Source organism: Hyalella azteca, unplaced genomic scaffold (genome assembly GCF_000764305.2).
Source record: "Hyalella azteca isolate HAZT.00-mixed unplaced genomic scaffold, Hazt_2.0.2 contig2334, whole genome shotgun sequence".
NCBI lineage: Eukaryota > Metazoa > Arthropoda > Malacostraca > Amphipoda > Hyalellidae > Hyalella > Hyalella azteca.
Window position 1 is genome coordinate 110,037 of NW_025932613.1, and position 19,298 is coordinate 129,334.

Genomic DNA, 19,298 nt, shown 5'->3' on the forward strand with positions numbered 1-19,298 from the left:
TGATAGTGGACACAATAAATGTAAGCGAAGATAGTAATATACTTGAATATAAATTTTCCACCAAACATTAATTGCTGTAACCATTCACTTAGTATAAATAAAAGAGAATAACTTTTGAAAGAAATGAAACTGGATTATCACTAAAATGTGAGTGAGGTGAGGAAAACAGCTCTTTAAGCAGACCATCATAATAAAGAAGGATGACTTGCATGGTTAACTTTTTAATTTTTTTAATATTTCAAAGAATTTAATAGAGAGAAAAGTTAACACACGAAGCACAAATGCAGCCTATACAATACACTCGAGATATTGAGAAACAAGGCCCAAGAAATTGACCAAAATTAGGGTGTAACGGAATTTTCGTTAATTTCTTCCTACGTTCTTATGTGGAATGCCGGCAGTAAATAAGGCGACCGTACTTGGTAGGTAAAGTTCACCTGCGATTAAACCAACCTATTCGCAGGAAAATAGTAATCCATAAGCCAGGGTAGCCCAATGGTAGCAGTTTAGAGTACTAGAGTTGGAGCTGTGAGCTACGGTGTTCGACAATAGCTACCTGCAACAGTTCTGCCTGGTCAAATCGCGCAATATGTGGCAGGGCGCTCATGCAACGCTAAATTGAAGCAGTGAATTACAAGTTTGACACCCACAACAAGCTGTGAATGTTCTGCGATGTTCAGAATCGGCGCCAAGTCTAACAGCCTAATTAACCCCGACATATCTATACTAAACTTATTGCTTAAAATTCACCCCTTTGAATTTGGCAAACCTCCAACGCGGACTATGGTTTCCGCCCTCTGGCATTAGCTCCTCCGCACTCCGCAGCGCCCCCACCGCTTACCGCTACAGGTTTAAAAAACTTTACAATCGGTGAATCACTGACTGAGACGAACTACAGCACTACACTGCCGTCGTAGCTCCTACGAAAAAACGACGATAGAAAATTTGTTAGATTATGCTAGTTCATATTGAACTATTGTGTTTTGATACATACCTAGGTAAGTTTTTTGGTTAAAAACATGAGTGATATGATGCTAACAACAAAAAAAGTTTGACCGTGGTCAGCACTCAGCAAGGTTGAGAGTTGAGACTATGTTATCATTGTTATGAGTCATGACATTGTGATGACAATGAGAGTTATGTTGATGTAAAGTTGCTAACATGCTCAGACCGTCAGACGGATTTCTGCTGAAAAGAAATAAAAAAATCATTAAGCTGCTTTAAGCATTACTTAGGTGCGTATATTAGTATATACCTAGCCTAATAGGGCCTAGGTAAAATTAGGTAAAAGAACTCACCCCACCCCATTCTGACATTCACAAGATGCTCTTATCGTCTTATGCATAGCATGATTGATGATAGCCATGATACTGATAGCCTTAACCATGGTCAGGAAGATGTGCCAGGTGCGCGGGAATTTATTTTGTCATTTTAACAACCTGCGTGGTGCGCCGTACTATGCTGGTAAAAAAAACGCCGTGCGCCGTACTTTAGAAAGCTAAAATAGTTTAAATATGGACGCGCGGCAATGCGGCTATAATTAAATAAAGATCATTACTTGTAGTATAATAAACATGAAGTCTCCCTATTAAAAAGTTATATTTTGTTAGTCATCAAAGATCAAAGTTTATATCAACTACGAGAGTCGAACTGACAATAATAAATGTAACTTATTATGTAAGACATGTCCGGGTTTCTTCTGACTCTTCCGCTTGTTGGATACGGAACGTACGGTAATCGTAAACTGCGGCTATTATACATACGAAATGTAAACAGACGGTGTTTAGTGTTGCCATATGACTTTGGAGAAAATTTATTCTAAAATAAAGTTCTAGATTTCTCATTCACCAAATTTCCGTATCAAGAAAAATCATATATTATTGAAAGATAATTAAAGGCATACTGTACTGAGTATTACGTCTGTTCCTCCACAAACTGCTTGTGCGCGGCAGCGCGACATAGAATTGATGGCCAGGGTTGCGCGAACACGTGCGCGAAGAGAATCAATTTTCATTACATTGCGCCAACTGTGCACAGCAATGGCTTAAAAAAGGGAAAATGCGCAGGAAAATTCACCGAAAACATGCATCATCCTGAGTGTGGATAGCGGCGATAGCCTATGTACGGGGTAGTGGGGTACCTACTCTAAAATCTGTAATCTGAATTAAATGATCTGAAATTCTGATACCTAGATCATACAACTCATCATAGATATACCTAGGTATAATAATATTTGTTATTATGTTGTTTGACTGAAGTGACTCTGAAAAAATGTCTTCTCAGGTGATTTTGATATTTAATGTTGATTAATATAGGCTACAATAAAAAATTACAATGAATTTGGAATATAGCTGAATTTTTAATATTCACTTCATCTTTAATTACCTAGTTGGCTAGTCCTGGTCTAGACTCTTGATCGAGTAGCCTACTAGTGAGTACTGTGTACACTGTAGTGACTGTATGTGCGGTCTGTACCTAGGGTAAACAAGGTATATTCCGACACATTAAGGACGTAGCAAAATATGAATGGCTATGAAAAATACACCATACGCACAACTCGAGTTCTGTTTGCTTTATGTCACTCTAAAAACACCGCCCTACGTGCCAGCAACAATGAAAATATGAAATGTCACAAAAACTCACAAAATGTTGCCATATTTATTTAAAAGCTTTTAGAATGCAAACCTACCAAATCCATATATTGCAACACTGTGTGTGACCAAATTTGGCATTTCGTGAGACTAATTCTGGCTGCGCTTCAAACTCTACTAATTTGTAATGCCAACACTCTTGTGACCTTGTGTTCGAATTCCGATCGCTGTGTGACTGTGAGCTGTATTGGAATACGACAGCTTGCAATTAGAACACTATTGAATATTGAACACTACTTAATTAGGCTTTTAATTAAGAGCTATTAAGCTTTTAATTAAGAAAATTTCAATTTTTGCATACAGCTTGGAATGAGCTGTGTGTGTCTAATTCCAATTTCCAAGCTGTGTCAGAATTAGTTTTTATGTGTCTAAAACCATCTCTTAACTTAATCATCTATTAATTTTTTTACCACTTGAAATCAGCAAATACAAGTACCGGTATACCTAAAGGATTCCTAATATATTCACAGACGTATTTAAAAGTCTCAAACCATAATATTCTGTCTACACAAACAGTTCATCACTATTTGGTAGAGCAAGTGGTCAACTATCAACTTTGACACATTTTTCGATGTTCTCACTGGGTGACATGCACTGTCTCTTATTGGATCTCAGCATTTTCCCGTCAGATGGCCCAGACCTAGTGTTTTGGCAATAGTATGGCGCGTTAAAGTATGACGTCACTATTTCAACCATCAACGAATGCATGGAACTAAGAAAAAGCTTAATATAATGGAAAAAAGTTGAGAAGTGTCGGAATTACCCACGATGTCGGAATATACCGCATTTACCCTACTGGGGTGTGAGTAGAGTGTAGACTCTAGTATGAACTGTACGGTAGTATCTACAGGGTGCATACCAGTTATGGAAAATTAGATTTTTCATTTTCCAGGCCTGGAAAGTCATGAGATTTAATTTCAGGTTATGGAAAGTCGTGGAATTTGCAAATAAATGAGGAGAAAATAAAGTGTTTGTCTGTGCTGCGTGTTAGCCCAGTAATACCAAGCCGTTCCATTTGGAACCAGCAGAGAAAAATAGATTCATAAAAATAAATTGTTAGATCAAATATATATACAAGTGGATTTGAGGTTTGATACACATCTTTTACATGTTCTGGCAAAGTTTAGTTCTGCTGTGCCAACTAGCCTACTCTCAGTTCAGTTAACATTCAAAGGTTACTAGAAGCAGGTTATGGAAAGGTCATGTGAAGATGTGAGTCTAGTTTTAATCTTGAAACATTAGAAATAATACTGAAAATTTCCTAATTAATACTAAAATTTCATGGCTATGAATTGAATTGAGTTTTGAACTATATTGAATTTTTTTTCTCATGATTATAGTCAACGCTCCAAAGTGACAAACTTTTTATTAGCAATTAGATAAGAGATAACTCATCCAGTCATTCCAGTGGGAATCTTGTTGCCCCTAAAATTGCAGGAAAGCTCTAGTTGCTGCTAGCCTGCTCAAATGGTAGATAAGTACCTATATTCCTTGCCAGTGGCAGTTGCCAGCTTAGCAATCTTGCATCTTGAATTTCATGCACCAGTCTCAGGCTGTAAAGTAGTGCTTTTTAGCCCAAGATATTGTCATCTTTTAATAGGTATGTGCACAAATCAAGCATGGACCAAAATGGCAGACAGGCAAATGAAAGGACAAAAATGGCAGACTGGCAAATTTACTTCAGCACACAGGAGGCACTTAGTTTAAAAAGTCCCATGATCCCATCCAACTGGTAGCTTACTTTGAGCAGCTTGTGTTTGAAAATGAGCATAAAAAATATAATTCAGTACTCACTGTAGTGAGTGACAGCGCACATTTTCTCATTGACGAAAATATGAAGTCACAGACGGACATGGCAAGCACAAGAGTGCATGTTTTCCATAAATGAGAAAATGCACTAAAATCTTGAAATTATGACAATGCCATCACGTTTTTTGAGAAATTATTGTTGTTGACTTGCTTGGCTGCAATTGGCAAATGGTGGCACTTTGTGCTAAAAAAAACTTTGTTATTGTATTAGTTGTTAATGAAAGATGGTGAGAAAACAAGCTAACAGTTTGAGCATGCTCTCTAAATTTCAGAGCTCTGCTGAAAGTTGCACAGTGATGCTGGAAGTTGTTGCAAATAAGATGAGTCCATTGCCCACTCAATGGCAGCCACAATGGCGTTCTGTGATGCGGTACTACCATGTGCTAACAGGGATTCAGTCTGAGACTCTTAGTGATGTGACAGTGCCTTCCAAGTTCCTATTAGTGTTTTGGTTCATATTTCCAAGTTGAGAAGTTTTATGCATATTATAATTTACTGACCAGGATGATTTTACTGTTACAAAGAAATTGTTACATGAAATTTTTTACTTGCATCTACTTTGTACTGCTGTAGTCTTCTTGCTTAGTCAAGTGCTAGTGCTTGCTACTAGCCCCTGGTGATTATAGTGCTTACTAGGGGCTAGGCTACTAGGTACTGCTATTACTTGTTACTAGTTTTACATCTGAGCAGGCTGCATTTTAATAACTAATGGAGTAAATATTAAGATGCAAGGCCTGGGTATTAATAGTATTAATGTAAGATTACATTGAAATAATTTTATTCATAAATTAGTCAGGCGGTAGTCAGCCTAGGGTAGAGGCTAGGCTCCTGTCAACCGGGGCTACTCGGGACAGATTTGATCGTTTTTTTTTTTAATAACTGTTAATAACTTCTTACGATAAAACATTTCATTAACAAATTTAGGCTCATTTTATAGCTCTTTGCGAGGGCTATCGAATGGCATTGTAAAAAAAAATCCATATGCTATTCGTAAGGTGCCAGACGCAAATAAAAGATTGTCCCGAGTAGCCCCATCAGTCGGGGCTACTCGGGACAATGGGAATAAAACTTCATTTCAAAACATTTGAAGCATGCAGAACGTACTCATCCATTACTAACAGTACTCTAAAGTCCTCCTCTTTCATTGTAGATGATGTAGAGGTAGAATAAATGACATTTTCTGTGATTTTTACTTGTTTTTCCTTTATTGATATGATATTGCCATATACATTAATTACCGTATTATTGATGTGCAATTATCGTATTATTGATGCGATATTGCCGTATCCATGAACATGCCATTGAGCATTTACAACAACCTTGTCCACTGCAAGCTTCATATCAGCAGCCTTATAGCATTTTTTTTTGTATCTGTAAGCTTACAGGATGGCTCGTAATTTCACATCATTTTAATTGGGTTAAGTGAATTTACTATAGTAAAAAAAGATTGTTAAAAACATACCTGAAACAGAAAGGAATGTTTCAGTGACAACCAACGTATCTTTTGGAAAAATAAATCATAGTTTAGGTCAATTACTTTTCATTCTATGATGCCTAGAGCACAATTCTATACATGACATGCTATGCACAATTTTGTGATGAACGATGATGCACTAATTTTTCGATAAGTGAAATTTTTTTGCTGAGCAAGGAAGATGTGATCAATATTCTTTGTTTTTAATCAATTTTTTTCGTAATTGGAGCCTTTGCTAACTGAGGTTCTACCGTAAATGCATTTTTGGGGGTGCCCCGAATAGCCCCAGGGGGGTGTCCCGAGTAGCCCCACCGTGCAGAAATGGCTGCCATTTCTTTTTGAAATGAGATAGGCAAATTCTGTCAATTACGTTTTCAAGCCGACACCTGGGTGCAACTTTAACGTAAGTAAAATTTTTTAATACGGCGAATCTTTTTTTTTGCTACATACCTGAGCAGTTGTAACTTTACAAAATATAGTTTTTCACCATTTTTTTAGGAATTTTTCAAAGCAAGTAAATGTAGTATTTTTCGACTTTCTTTATACTACATAGATAGGAAAAATGTTGACGTTTACGCCACTATTTTTAGTTTTGCAATATTCCAATTAGTTTCGCTACTACAACAGTTTTACGCCGTGTTGGAGGCCTGTCCCGAGTAGCCCTGCTTGTCCCGAGTAGCCCCGGTTGACGGTACTTCTACTTGGTACTAATTTTACTTCTGAGCTGGCTGTAATTTTAATAACTGATGTACGTAGTAAATATTAACATGTTAGTTAATATTAATAATATTAAATAGTAACTAATATTTATTAATATTAGTTAATAAATAAAGTTATTATCAATAATAATTAATAATAACATTATTAATAGTACCTATACTATTAATATCTTGAATAGAATTAACATATTCAGGAGAGACAGGGTGGAATCAGGAATTTAATTATGATGTCTTCACCATAAAATTAAGTAGGCATTGTCACTCATTCAGCCATAGTTAAAGTTATTGTTCATGTTGAAGTTTTATTGTGCTGAGATTTTTATTTATTTTTATATTAGCTAATTTTATATTGTAACCCCTCCTCCCATTCATTTATCTTCAAGTCTTTCTTGAATTGGAGATGTAAATCTCAGATTTTTTAAGCTCACTTATGGTGCCAAAACTGGAATTTATTCTATTCAATTCTACCTTTTGGTTAATTTATACCATTCATATCTATTGGTCACACCCTTTTCTCTCTTCCAATTGCAGTCAACCAAAGTGTTTTATTTCAGTTAGAATAGATAGCCTACAACAAGAGGTTTTTAATGGTGATAAAATCTTTGAATTGGCTCATACAAAACCTAAAAATTATAGTTTTTCCAAAAACGTGCCAAAAATTGGTCCGTTTTTGGGATATAATTGGACAAAGGAAAAATTTTTTTACCTTTTTCACTTTTATTTGCATACCAATTAAATTTATATGGTAGGTATATTCCATGCTTGCATAGGTATATATAAACACCCTAGCTCTGTACCTTCTATTTTTACCTTGTGTCACAGTCATCATCAAAGTTCAAAATAAAGATACAAATTAGCCTGAAATCTCATTAAGCCACTAGAACTGGTCCACATGTTAAGCAAGAAAATCCTCTACTTGCTATTATTCTATAAATTCTCCAGCTGTCAGACTGTCCTAAACTGTGAGATTATATTTTTGTATGCAAAAGAATTATTTACAAATAAATTTTTATGCTAGTCTTGAGTATGTAATGCAATTCTCTGCATAATGGCAACTGAGGGCTTTTTGAGAGAAACATTTCTAATTGCATATCAAATTGAAAAATTTAGTTCAATATCCTATGGATATTGAACATTCCAATCAAAGGGGAGGTCAACAAAAATATTTTTTGTACCACTATGAGGATGTGATTATCTGACAGAATCATGGCTACCACGGATGCCTCCACTACTGGGAGCTGTAGCAGCATGCCGACCAGCAATCGACCTGACCCCAACACCAGCGGTGGAGCCATGGCAGGTGCAGCCCCCACACCCGAGAAACTGGCTGCTTGCCTCAGTTATTTGAGAGCTGTGCGAGGTTCTGCAACTCAATTCTTCGCTTTACTTGCTCAGGTATTTTACAAAATGAATGTGCAATATAAAACTTCTTACTTCAATATTTAGCTAAATTATTCCATCTTAGTGCCATTGCTTCTTTATCTAGAAGTTGTATGTTACATCTATGCATTTTCTGGAGAAATTTCTTCATAATCAGGATATATATACCTCATGTATTTGAACGTTTTCTGAAAGTTACCATATAAACTTTTGAATTCACTGCTTTAGATAAACTTGCATCACAGCTTTTATTTGATCAATTCAAGTTACTATTTTATGAACGATTTTGATTAATATTTCATCTGCATAGTGTGATCAATATTAATGGTTGATAGAACTCATAAATTTGAGAAGAGACTGAGATCAAATAGCACTTTTGAATACTCTTAATCCCTTTGCATCATCTATTTAGCAAGGAGAAGGCAGTGAAAACTTAATGCTTTTTGATGTGTCAACCAAAAAAGAAGAGCAAGCAGACACTGAGACCAAAATCAAAACAGTCCTTGATGACCTCATGAAAAATGTCAAGTAAGTGCCCATGATAGTTTTTCTGCTATCAGAGATGAGGTTTGGGGTGTGAAAAGAATTTGATTTGGCTTCCAATTTCATTTTTTAATTTAGTCAGGGATTTTTTATTGATTTTCATAAAACTAGTTTTATGAATTTGATCTCTGTTCTAGTTAAGAAAATTAAAAATTTGAACAAATAATTCTGTAGTATACATAATCAATCCTGCCAAGTTCAATTATATGTACATTTTATTGAATGACTCGTGAGTTGATCATACTAACAGCTAATGCAGATATTTACAACAGAACCCTTCAGTGTGAAGTGTCATCACTGTCCCCAATTGTTGGGAACAGCACGCAGAGCAACCTGGACCTCCTTTCCCTAGACCCTGCCACTGACAAGCAGCAGCTCCATCACCAGCTTCGTCAGTGCTACATCTGGATGGACAAGGTTCTTGATTTGTTCATGATAAAGTAAATCATCAAATTTGTTTATACTAATACTAATTTTCTTCTTGCTTTATTGGTCTGTTTTCTACTCAATGTTTCAAAAAAGCATAAATGTTTTTCTGTATGTTCATATTTTTCAAGCTGCTTGATGAATGTAGTTTAATTTAGTGGAGTGATTACTGTGGAGAAGTGTTGTCTGATTAAAATTGTGTGTAGACAGTTTAGAAGTACAGGGTCTTCAATATTTATACTTACAATTCATTTCAAATTTTAAATAATTTTTTCAAAACATTTTTATTCTGTCGAGTCTGGCTTGCCATTATTTTAATTGATGACACTATGAATGAATATTATTTGTACATACTCATTTTATTACCATTTTCTAGCTATTTTTTTAGTATTACTGAAATTATGTGTTTCGTTTTGCAAGTACAGTTACTTTAACAAATGTTTAAACAATAAAATATTGATCACATCCTCTAAAATTGACTTAGCAGTGAACTTCAACTAGTAAACTGAGACATGCAATTCTATCTGTACTGGAGTTGCTAACACTTTCTTCTGCTTTATTTAGGGTATTCATGAATTTTCAATCAAGTTTGAATTTCAAGTCCTTGTATCTAAATAAAATGGAAATTAATGTGGCTGTCCACCTCTGAAAAAAAAAATTAAAAGAGAGTATCCATAACAAAGAAGTATAATTTTTGCAGATAATTTCATGTAGAAATTTTATTTCTGCATTGAAGCACAAACAAAAACATTACTGTTGTTGGTTTTTGTTCTTCCACCTGTGCACATGCATGGACAGGCAAATTATTATTTCTAAATAGCAGCACAAGCTCCCTTGTATCAATAAACTTGACATTTGACTGTGTTAATTGCAGAGATCAATGTTTGAAATACTGAACGTTTTTAAATACAGTGCTTGTGTTACCTTGGTTGGTGTGATAACAGTAATTTGTTCATATTTGCAGGTGCACAACTACTAATTTGTTCATATTTGCAGGTGTACAGGTACTAATTTGTTCATATTTGCAGGTGTACAACTACTAATTTGTTCATATTTGCAGGTGTACAGGTACTAATTTGTTCATATTCGCAGGTGTACAACTACTCGACAATGAGCCACATGCTGATAGGTCACAGCCACCTGAACAGGTCACAAATGCCCAACCCGCTGAGCGTGAGCAAGCGGCGGCGCCCTCCCGCCATATCCAACAACGTCAACGTACCCCAACAGTGCGTGCCTCTATTGCCACTTGTAGCAAACGTGGCATCACTGGCCATAAATTAATGGTGCTACTTGATTTAATAATTAATATTTTGTTTAATTATTCCATGTTTTCTGCAGTGATGATGTTAGTAGTAAAAAAATCAAAATGAAAAATAAATTTAACGTATAAGTTAGTGGCGCAAATCTTGAACTATTGATATTAACTTTTTCAACTATTATATATCTATTAATGTTTGAAATATTAATTACACTATTTGTACTGATTTAGAACTCTTGCCTTAAAATGTTTACATGAACTTATCTTAATGGAATTTGATCATCCACACTTAATCGTAACTCCTCAGCTTCAAATGTTGATCATGCTTGAAGATGAATCTATATCGCTAACCAACATCATGACCAATTCAAAGATCCTTCAGTGTTGTAGACCAATCATGTCGTTTAATGTGGTCTGAATGCTACAGGCGGGGCGACTAGATGGTGTCGTTTAATGTGGTCTGAATGCTACAGGCGGGGCGACTAGATGGTGTCGTTCAATGTGGTCTGAATGTTGCAGGCAGGGCGACTAGATGGTGTCGTTCAATGTGGTGTGAATGTTGCAGGCAGGTTGATGCGCTCATCCTGAGCATCAACAAGCAGTTCCAAGACATGATGCTCACCGTCTCCAGGCCCATGGGATCCAACGCTATCGTCCAGGTTTGCTGCCACAACTTCTTTTATGGTTGATGTTGAGAGCATTCATTTTCGCAGTCTAAAGAATTTATCTAGGAAATTTATCGTTAAAATTAAAGTTTATATTGTAGTTTAATCATGGTAAACCAAAATGTTTAACCCATGACATCAAATAACCTTTCTGTGTGTCAATCTTGCAATATCGCCCTTGACTTATATATTACACCTTTAGTAGAGTTGCTAATAAACTAGCTAACTAAACTTTAGCTACCACTAAACTAGCTAACAAGCTTGTGTATAGTACGTATTTCACGCCGCTTGTAGAGTTGCTAGTAAACTATTTCGCCACTATGACTAAACTAACTAACAAGCTTGTGTATAGTATTTCACACCTCTTGTAGAGTTGCTAGTTAACTATGTTGCCACTAAACTAGTAACTAAGCTTGTGTAGAGTTTTGGCAAGCCGTGGTTGGGTGTCGGCCGGTGCTGTGCCGGGAAAACTTAGATATTAATTGATTAGGTCAATTGGTTGAGTTTGATGCTTCGTTCTTATATTTATCTTGAGATATTAATGTAAGGTGGCGAAATTTGTTCATTCAGATAAGTTTTTGGGCTCCAACTCTCAAGCTTTGACGTGTTTGCGCGATTTTATACTTGTGTCGATCTAAATTTCACTACTCAATGCTCCCTTAAACTTGATAATGAATGTTGATACATTCGCAACCTTGTTAACATATTAAAAATGTCATTCGGAAACCTGGTTTTTCCACCTACCAACGCCTGCAAAAATTTAGTTGAACTTATTGTGATAGCTAATAAGAAACTTATTGTGATAGCTAATAAGAAACTTATTGTGATAGCTAATAAGAAGATAATAAATAAACAATCTCTGGTATTCTATCAAACTATTCTTGAGATGTGCTGGGATAAGTGAGGTTGCCACTGAATATTCGCCGCTTGTAATATTATCTTGGAACACTCGGTGGTGGGTGCGTTCCCAAGTGTGTGCGCATTACACAGCAGTCCTTGTACGCAAAGCTTTCACTCAGGAGGCTCAAATTTTACTCATCACTGAATGGAAGTTTGATTCGAAAGACGGCGATCCAGTGTGGCTGTGGACAAAGATTTTCCTCGTAATAATTGTGTGGACGTAGCCGTGCAAGACTAATTTTTATATCATAAGTTTCGTGCACCGACTGATCCCGAACATAGCAAGAGCTCTGAAGCGTCACGATGAGATCACTAGCAAATTAGCCCGGCTTTGCCCGGGATCAGAAATCTTAGAAACTTTAAAATCTCGTTATCCTTAATTTCATTGATAACAATAAGGTAATGAATAGGAAGATAATAGTTAATTCTTGCAGGTGACACTGGGGCAGCTGCTGCGCGGAGTGATAACCTTGCGAGGGCTGCTCATCGAAGCTGTTCTCATCAGGGGATATAATGAGTCCTTCCTAGACCATCAGGGCAGGGTGGGTATTGTGGGTATGACGACTGCCACTGCTGGTGGAGAAATTTTCACCATCATGGTAGTGTTGGTATGCGTACGGTGCCGCTGCTGGTGAAAAACTTCTCAAGAACGTGAAACTTCTATTCATGATTGATTACTATTATATACTCGTGCCAAGTTAATAACATTTACTAAGTTAAGGGGCCGATAAAAGCTCTTCAGCATTGTTGTGCCCTGGAACTTCCTTAGTACTGTGTTGTATAACTTGTAACAATTGTTTCTCAGTTTGTGGTGACAATCGGTTCACAGGCTCCTGCATTTCAAGCTTTAAAGCTGAGGGGTGAGGAACGTGTCAGGGAATTGTTGCTGTTTTTTATTATGATATTTTTAAACTCACAAAAGCCAACAGGCCAATTTGTCTTGCTGATGGAATAATGCAACTGAAGAATAAGTGTTAATGATGTGCCGATGTGTTTCAGGAGGACATTTTCAAGCCGTCACAATTGGCGGTGTTCCAGCGCGTAACAGACAATGCCAGCGCGGCGATGCTTCACTTCTGCTCGCCTTACCTGGCAGACCTGAGCATCCGCTCGTTCTTCACGTGGCTGCACAGCTTCAGCAACTTGTTCACGGAGCCTTGCACCAAATGCAACTGCACCGTCAGCAACAACAGCCCGCCCACCTGGCGCGAGTTCCGGACACTCCTGCCGTACCATCAGCATTGTAGACCGTAGTTCACCATTGTATCATACTTTAGTCCACCATCGTATCATACATTAGCTCACCATTGTATCATACTTTAGCTCACCATACTTTAGCTCACCATCGTATCATACTTTAGCTCACCATTGTATCATACTTTAGCTCACCATCGTATCATACTTTATTCCACCATCGTATCATACTTTAGTCCACCATCGTATCATACATTAGCTCACTATTGTATCATACTTTAGCTCACCATACTTTAGCGCACCATACTTTAGCTCACCATCGTATCATACTTTAGCTCACCATTGTATCATGCTTTAGCTCACCATCGTATCATACTTTAGCTCACCCTCAGGGGGGACTTCTGACGCGTGTCTGTGCTCGTCAGAAGTTCTATGGGATTTCGCGCTCCTAGGGGGATTGTTCCTGAGCGCCCTACCGCTGAGCACGCGGTGTCTGACTGCTGGTCTCAGTTGTGGGGTCAAATTATTATGTAGGTAGGATTCTTTACATTTTCCTTCTCTGTCTCTCTCGTGCGGGCGGCCGATGTCCCGTGTAAGCGATCTCTTGTTCGAGTGTCTTAGTTTCTGTTGCTTTTCACCTGTCCCTCCTTGTCACTTCGTCTCTTTGAGATGCTAACGCTGCTTCCTTCGAACCAGCTTCAGCGGGCTGGACCATTGAGACCTTCCGCCCCTTGTGGGTGATGATTAACTTGAGATTTTGAATAATTGAGACCTTCCCCCTTGCTGGCGATGTTATATTTTGACCTCCGGTGCGAAATAGCTTGATAACTGAAGCGCCAGCAAACCATCATACTACTACTACTACTCACCATTGTATCATACTTCAGCTCACCATTGTATCATACTTTAGCTCACCATCGTATCATACTTTAGTTCACCATTGTATCATACTTTAGCTCACCATCGTATCATACTTTAGTTTACCATTGCATCATACTTGACTTTTCTATTACATGTTTATTTCAGGTTAGTTATTTTAGTTTTATTTATACCTTAATGCTTAAAGTACCTTAATACACCAGTTCACCACTGTAGACATATTTCAGTTTATCATTCTTTAAAACTTCACCGTCGTAGGCAAGTAGGTACACGTAGCGACAGATTTGTCGCCTGTGGGTTTAGCTTGAATAGCTACCAGTGATTTTCAAACGGAATTTCGAACTAGCAATTACTTCTGATAGTAGGTATGGTTCCAGAAGCTTATCGAGTGAAAGCATGATTCAAGTCTCCAAGTTACGAAGAGTATCAACTATTATCTACTATTATTTATCTTCGGTCCTCATCAAGTAATTGGACAGAATAGATTGGGAGTAAGCTGATGTAAAACATTTCATTCGGTCGAGCGTCGAATATGTAATATATTTTTATTGCAAGTTTAATAATATCCCCTATTTTTGTTATCCTATAAATATGCCCTATTTTTAAACATGGAAACATTCTTAATTATGAACGTTTTTTGCCTTATCCTTTCGGAATGTATTATTGGATATTGTTTTCTAAGGTGAGCCAACACCTCGTGCTATTCTTCCAGTCGGGCCAACACTGTTGCTGTAATGTTTGTTGGATCGAAAGACTCGGGCACGTGGAAGAGGCGGGCGCCGAGAGGCGACCGCGAGGGGAGGAAAATGGGCAAATGACGGGAGGAACGCCAGGAAGGATTCAACCTGGAGTGTGCTGTCCCATAGGGAGGATACGGGAAGGTCCGTGGTATGGGATGCGCAGGAGGAGAGGTACTCCGAGAAGTGGAGGGGGTCCCCGCACCGAGGACAAGTCACGCTTGGGGAACGTCCCACCTTAAACGTGTAGAATGCGAAGGGGTTGCAAAAGCCAGACTGCAACTGAGCCAGCGCGGAGCGGTAGGGGCGAGGACGAAAGGTTTTCCCGGAGGAGGTTGGCGGCCAGGACCCTGTTATCCTCGGTTGTTGCAGCGAGGTGAGACGTGATTGTCCGGCGACGAGTTCGCCTGGCTTCATCACAGGCGCATACTGTTAGGCAGCCGTCTGCCTAACGTGGGCCACGAGGTGACTGTAACGGGACTGTCGGGTTGCCATCAGGAGTCTCTCCTGGTGAGGCGGAGACAATTGGGGAAGAGGTTGGGCTAGGAGTGTGCTTGCCAGGAACTGCGAGCAACGAGATCTAAGGGAGCGACTAAAGGAAGAACCCCTGTTTCATTGTGGAGGTAGTCAATGGCGGTCACCTTTAGGCAGTCGGTGGCGAGCCTCAAGGCAGAGTTCTGCAGGGCCTCGACTGTGGAGCGGGAGGAAATGGGGTACAAAATCGGGCGGCATTGTTAAAGGTTGGTCGGGTAGTAGGTTTATTATAGGTGACCGTGATGATTTCTTTGTGGAAACCCCGCAGTAGAGTTGTAGTTGCTTTGGAGGCAATTTTCTTGACGTAGGAGAGAAAATGAAGTGGCTTCCAGGAATTTTGGAGTCTTGTTCAGTGGGAAACGACTGTTGCCAAAGTAGGCGGCAGGGTGGACTCTGGAGTGATGAGTGTCGGGTGTGGAGACAGTGATAGAGGACTTGTCTGGGGCTATGGCCAGCCTTATGGATGCGGACCAGGCAGAAACGCCAGACAGCAGCGCCGCCAGGTTCGCCTCGGCGATGTCTAGTCTTGGGGAGGAGACAAATATGGTGAGATCTTTGGCGTAGAAGGCGTTGTTGGAGAGTGGGGCTTGGCAGTCAGAGATAAAGTTGTTAACGAAGGCGAGAGAGAGATGATGGCTTTTGATGACCAACACTCGTGCTGCTTGGTGATGTCCGGCGTCATTCTATTCATTATTATTATTATTTTAAAATATAGATCATCTGTATTTGAAAAGTAATATTCACCAAACGTGATAGAGATTGATGGAAAAGTACTAGACCTGAGTCAGCATGGACAACATCACGTGGCAGATCACGCGATCAAGACCACAGTTGTGGACGGAAGTCATATTTCTATAAAAGGACTGGTAACCTTAGTAAAGCTCTCTGTAGCTAACTAGCACGTCCCTTTGTAACTCGCGTTAGAGCTACGAACTAACGGTCGAAGTCTTAGCCTTATTCCTCCAATATAACTCATTAACTCTCATGTATTACCATCTAGTATCAAGATACGTTGTCTAGACAGATGGAGTCTTACTTATCCCTCCATACTTAGTCAAGGAATCTATGTCCTCACGTTCAGGTAGAACTATACAAACTGTCAGGTGGCGTTTAATGGTGCTGCCTGACAGTGAAGTCGATACACATCGGGGTTCTCGTTGGATATTAAAGGATATTATGCTAGAACGAGCATCCGTGCTAGGCAATTATTGACGAATATATGTCCTCCAATACAAGGAATGTCGTGTTTTCACGTAAGTGGTGTGGGTTAATTTCGTGTAGATTAAACTAACCTCTCTTGTGCGTGAGTGTGACGTAAAAGTTACTTGTTGAAGCTTAGATTATCTTTGTCTCCCTTGTTTAGGTCACTGAACAGACTTCACGTTTGTCGCTCTCTAGTAGGCGACTTTAATGCACGCACGTTCGATTCACTAACTTGGACGCTAGCACAAACTTCCGTGAGCAAACACAGCGACGGAAGCCTCATTTAATTTGTTGCTGCCATCAAGTAGCCCCGTGGAATCGACCCCAAATGCCGGACGAACAGCAACTTAAATGCAAGACGTCGTGCGCCGGAGCTGCTGGCGCATTCCCTTTGGCAAACTCTTTGGGATAGTTAGTGTAAGATCAAGGAATTGGATGAGTCAACGCAAGTTCAAAGAATTTGGAATGGTGGATGTTAGATGGAAGAATTGAAAGAGTGAACGTAAGTTTTACAATTGCGAATGAGTACAGGAGTTTAAAGAATTGGGAAGTAAACATAAGTTTAAAGTTCGAGAATTGTAAAAGTGAACACTACCTAATTCAAATAATTGGAATATTGAAACTTTGTTCAAAAGCTGTAGTGCATTTTAGTCCGCGATGCACCGTTTTTTTTTAAGATTGCGCTGTGATTGATTGCTGTGAGTAACGACGTATTCTCTTTAAAGGAACTATTGTTTTATTTACATATATCATTCGAAGAATTGACAGGGTAAGCGATCAACGTGTAAGTTGTAGTGATGCGAATAGAGCTAACGTCTGAAGGCGAAACACATTTTCAGGAATGTATTAAATCTTCGATTTTTTTTCTTTTGAGATTGCAGCCATTTAATACACTGCCACGGCTGCAGACGCCGAAGTGTAACGCATTGAAGCCTTCCTCTGTTTTGGTGCTCAACTATTCTGTTTGTTTAAGTAGTAAAACCACCTCTTCCAATTAAAGCTCAAGTCGTAATTTTTCAACTAAAACATTCATTCGATTTGTTTTAGCGGAATGTTATACAATGATTTTAATGTACTAGGCACTGGACAACTTCTTAACGAATAAGTTCTGGCGGTTGGCGGTTCACTCACCGCGGTTGGCCACTCGCAAAGCAGTGTTGATCTAGCAAGTGTGTGGTGTGGTGCATGCTCTCTGCATACGTTCTATTTTAGGATGAAGTGATTCGGGCGGCGAACTTGATTGATTCGGTCTAAGTCTAAGTACTTCATAAAAAAGAGTATCTTAATTTGATATTCAATCTCTGTTGTTTAGATATTAAAACCGTTTGATTAGATAATATAGATTTTGTACAAGAGAAATTTAGCACCGCAGAAAATTACGTGATTTACGTCTAAAATCTAGAAATATCAATTCTTGATTCTGACAGGACATTTTTTGTTGAATACTTCGGAATGTCCATATATGAAGAAGAATGGTGTTGTACGGAGATAATTATTTATATGTTGAAATTAATGTCTAGTTTCTATGTCTGAAGTACTAAAGTAGAAGTTTCCAGTAGGTAGGTTAAAAACACGAAAGTAGGATGGATATATTGCACTTATCTTTTGCCAGTAGCCAGCTGAGCGCATTTCGCTAAGCCTAAGGCCAGCTTTACGCATTTTTCCAAGGCCAGTTTAACGCATTTCTCCAAGGCCAGTTTGACGCATTTCTCCAAGGCCAGTTTAACGCATTTCTCAGCTCTTTGCGTGTCTCTGCAACTCTGGGAGTCTGCACTCTTTTTCTCGCATTTGAGGTTTGGCTGAAGTCAGGACTCAGGACCGTGTTTTAGCTAATCGTGGCCGCAGCTTCGGCAATGGGGAAAAGTATATCCAAATAAATGTACATTTCTATGCTATGGTAGTTGAGTTCAAGGTTTATCTAGTCTAGACTCTAGAATCTATCAATTGGATGAATGAATTATTTGCCAGCGCTTATGATTAGAGTGGGAACCTGCAAAAAATGCTTATAGATACAATTTGCTTCATTGTTGCCCTAATGCTGAACTGCAATTTACATAGCTATTAAATATCAATAATATGCGTCACGAGGTACAGACTTTAGAAGCGAAATTCTTACGCCTAAGTGATGGAATCGATTACTCCAAGATCTCTTGCATGCGATGCATGGTTTGAGCCTTAGGTCCTTTGTTGCAGTGGCCGTGGCAGTCCCAGGCCACGCTCGTAGAAAGAAGTGAAAAAGAACTCTTTTAATGCTCCCTAACGTTTCCTTGTTTACCTGTATACCTTCAATTAACCGCTTAATCCGTGACTTAAACCTAGTTTACTTAGTCTTTCTTCACTTCGTCGCTTAATCCGTAACTTTACGAACAGCCAGAGATGTCGTCCCAATTGAAGGGTATAAATAAAGGTTGTGTGGGCATCGCGTTATCTCAAGTATCGTTAACGTCTCAATTGAAGGGTATAATGTTGTGTGGGTATTGCGTTATCTCCAGTATTGTTGTCGTCCCAATTGAAGGACTTAAGTCGACTCTTCTGCACCGTTCGTATCCCGTAATTGCCGTTGAAATTAGAGTGGTCAAGAACAATTCATTGCAAGTGCCCGAGCCCACCTTGTGAGCTGCCTTTCACTAGCATGTAATATATTTGTCTATGGTAATTGTTGGGGTAAGGTTTAAAGAGGTTGAAGTGACTCAAGATATTCACAATAAAAGTAATTAAAGGTGATTGGGATTGAAGTGATAGTTTATGGTTTAGAGTTTGATGATCTGTTATTAAAATAATCTATCAATCATTCGTGTACCTTTCCTGGTCAAATAATTAGCGGGGGCGACTGGGTGGCTTATATGACTGCCATCAGTTGGCCGGCTCTAAGTCGGACTGGCCGGCTCTGAGTTGGCTATAATTTCTGAACTGAAACTATCTG

The 19,298-nt window shown here is 38.8% G+C and overlaps 1 protein-coding gene across 5 annotated transcripts; it reads left to right on the forward strand.

The window, feature by feature from the left end:
- LOC108681293 (mediator of RNA polymerase II transcription subunit 27) lies at positions 1-13,217 on the forward strand. 5 transcript variants are annotated; one of them, XM_047885538.1, is made up of 9 exons: positions 826-992; positions 7,854-8,048; positions 8,446-8,561; positions 8,849-8,993; positions 10,095-10,231; positions 10,829-10,922; positions 12,263-12,370; positions 12,828-13,095; positions 13,157-13,217. In XM_047885538.1, exons 2-8 carry the CDS (start codon positions 7,860-7,862, stop codon positions 13,080-13,082), a joined length of 1,044 nt encoding a protein of 347 aa, XP_047741494.1. In that variant the 5' UTR covers positions 826-992; positions 7,854-7,859; the 3' UTR covers positions 13,083-13,095; positions 13,157-13,217. The 5 variants fall into 5 exon arrangements, with proteins under 5 accessions (XP_018025804.1, XP_047741494.1, XP_047741495.1 ...); XM_047885539.1 differs by having other exon boundaries at positions 12,828-13,083; positions 13,191-13,217; XM_018170315.2 differs by lacking the exon at positions 826-992 and adding an exon at positions 1-20 and having other exon boundaries at positions 7,856-8,048; positions 12,828-13,217.
- Positions 13,218-19,298: the final 6,081 nt, after the last annotated feature.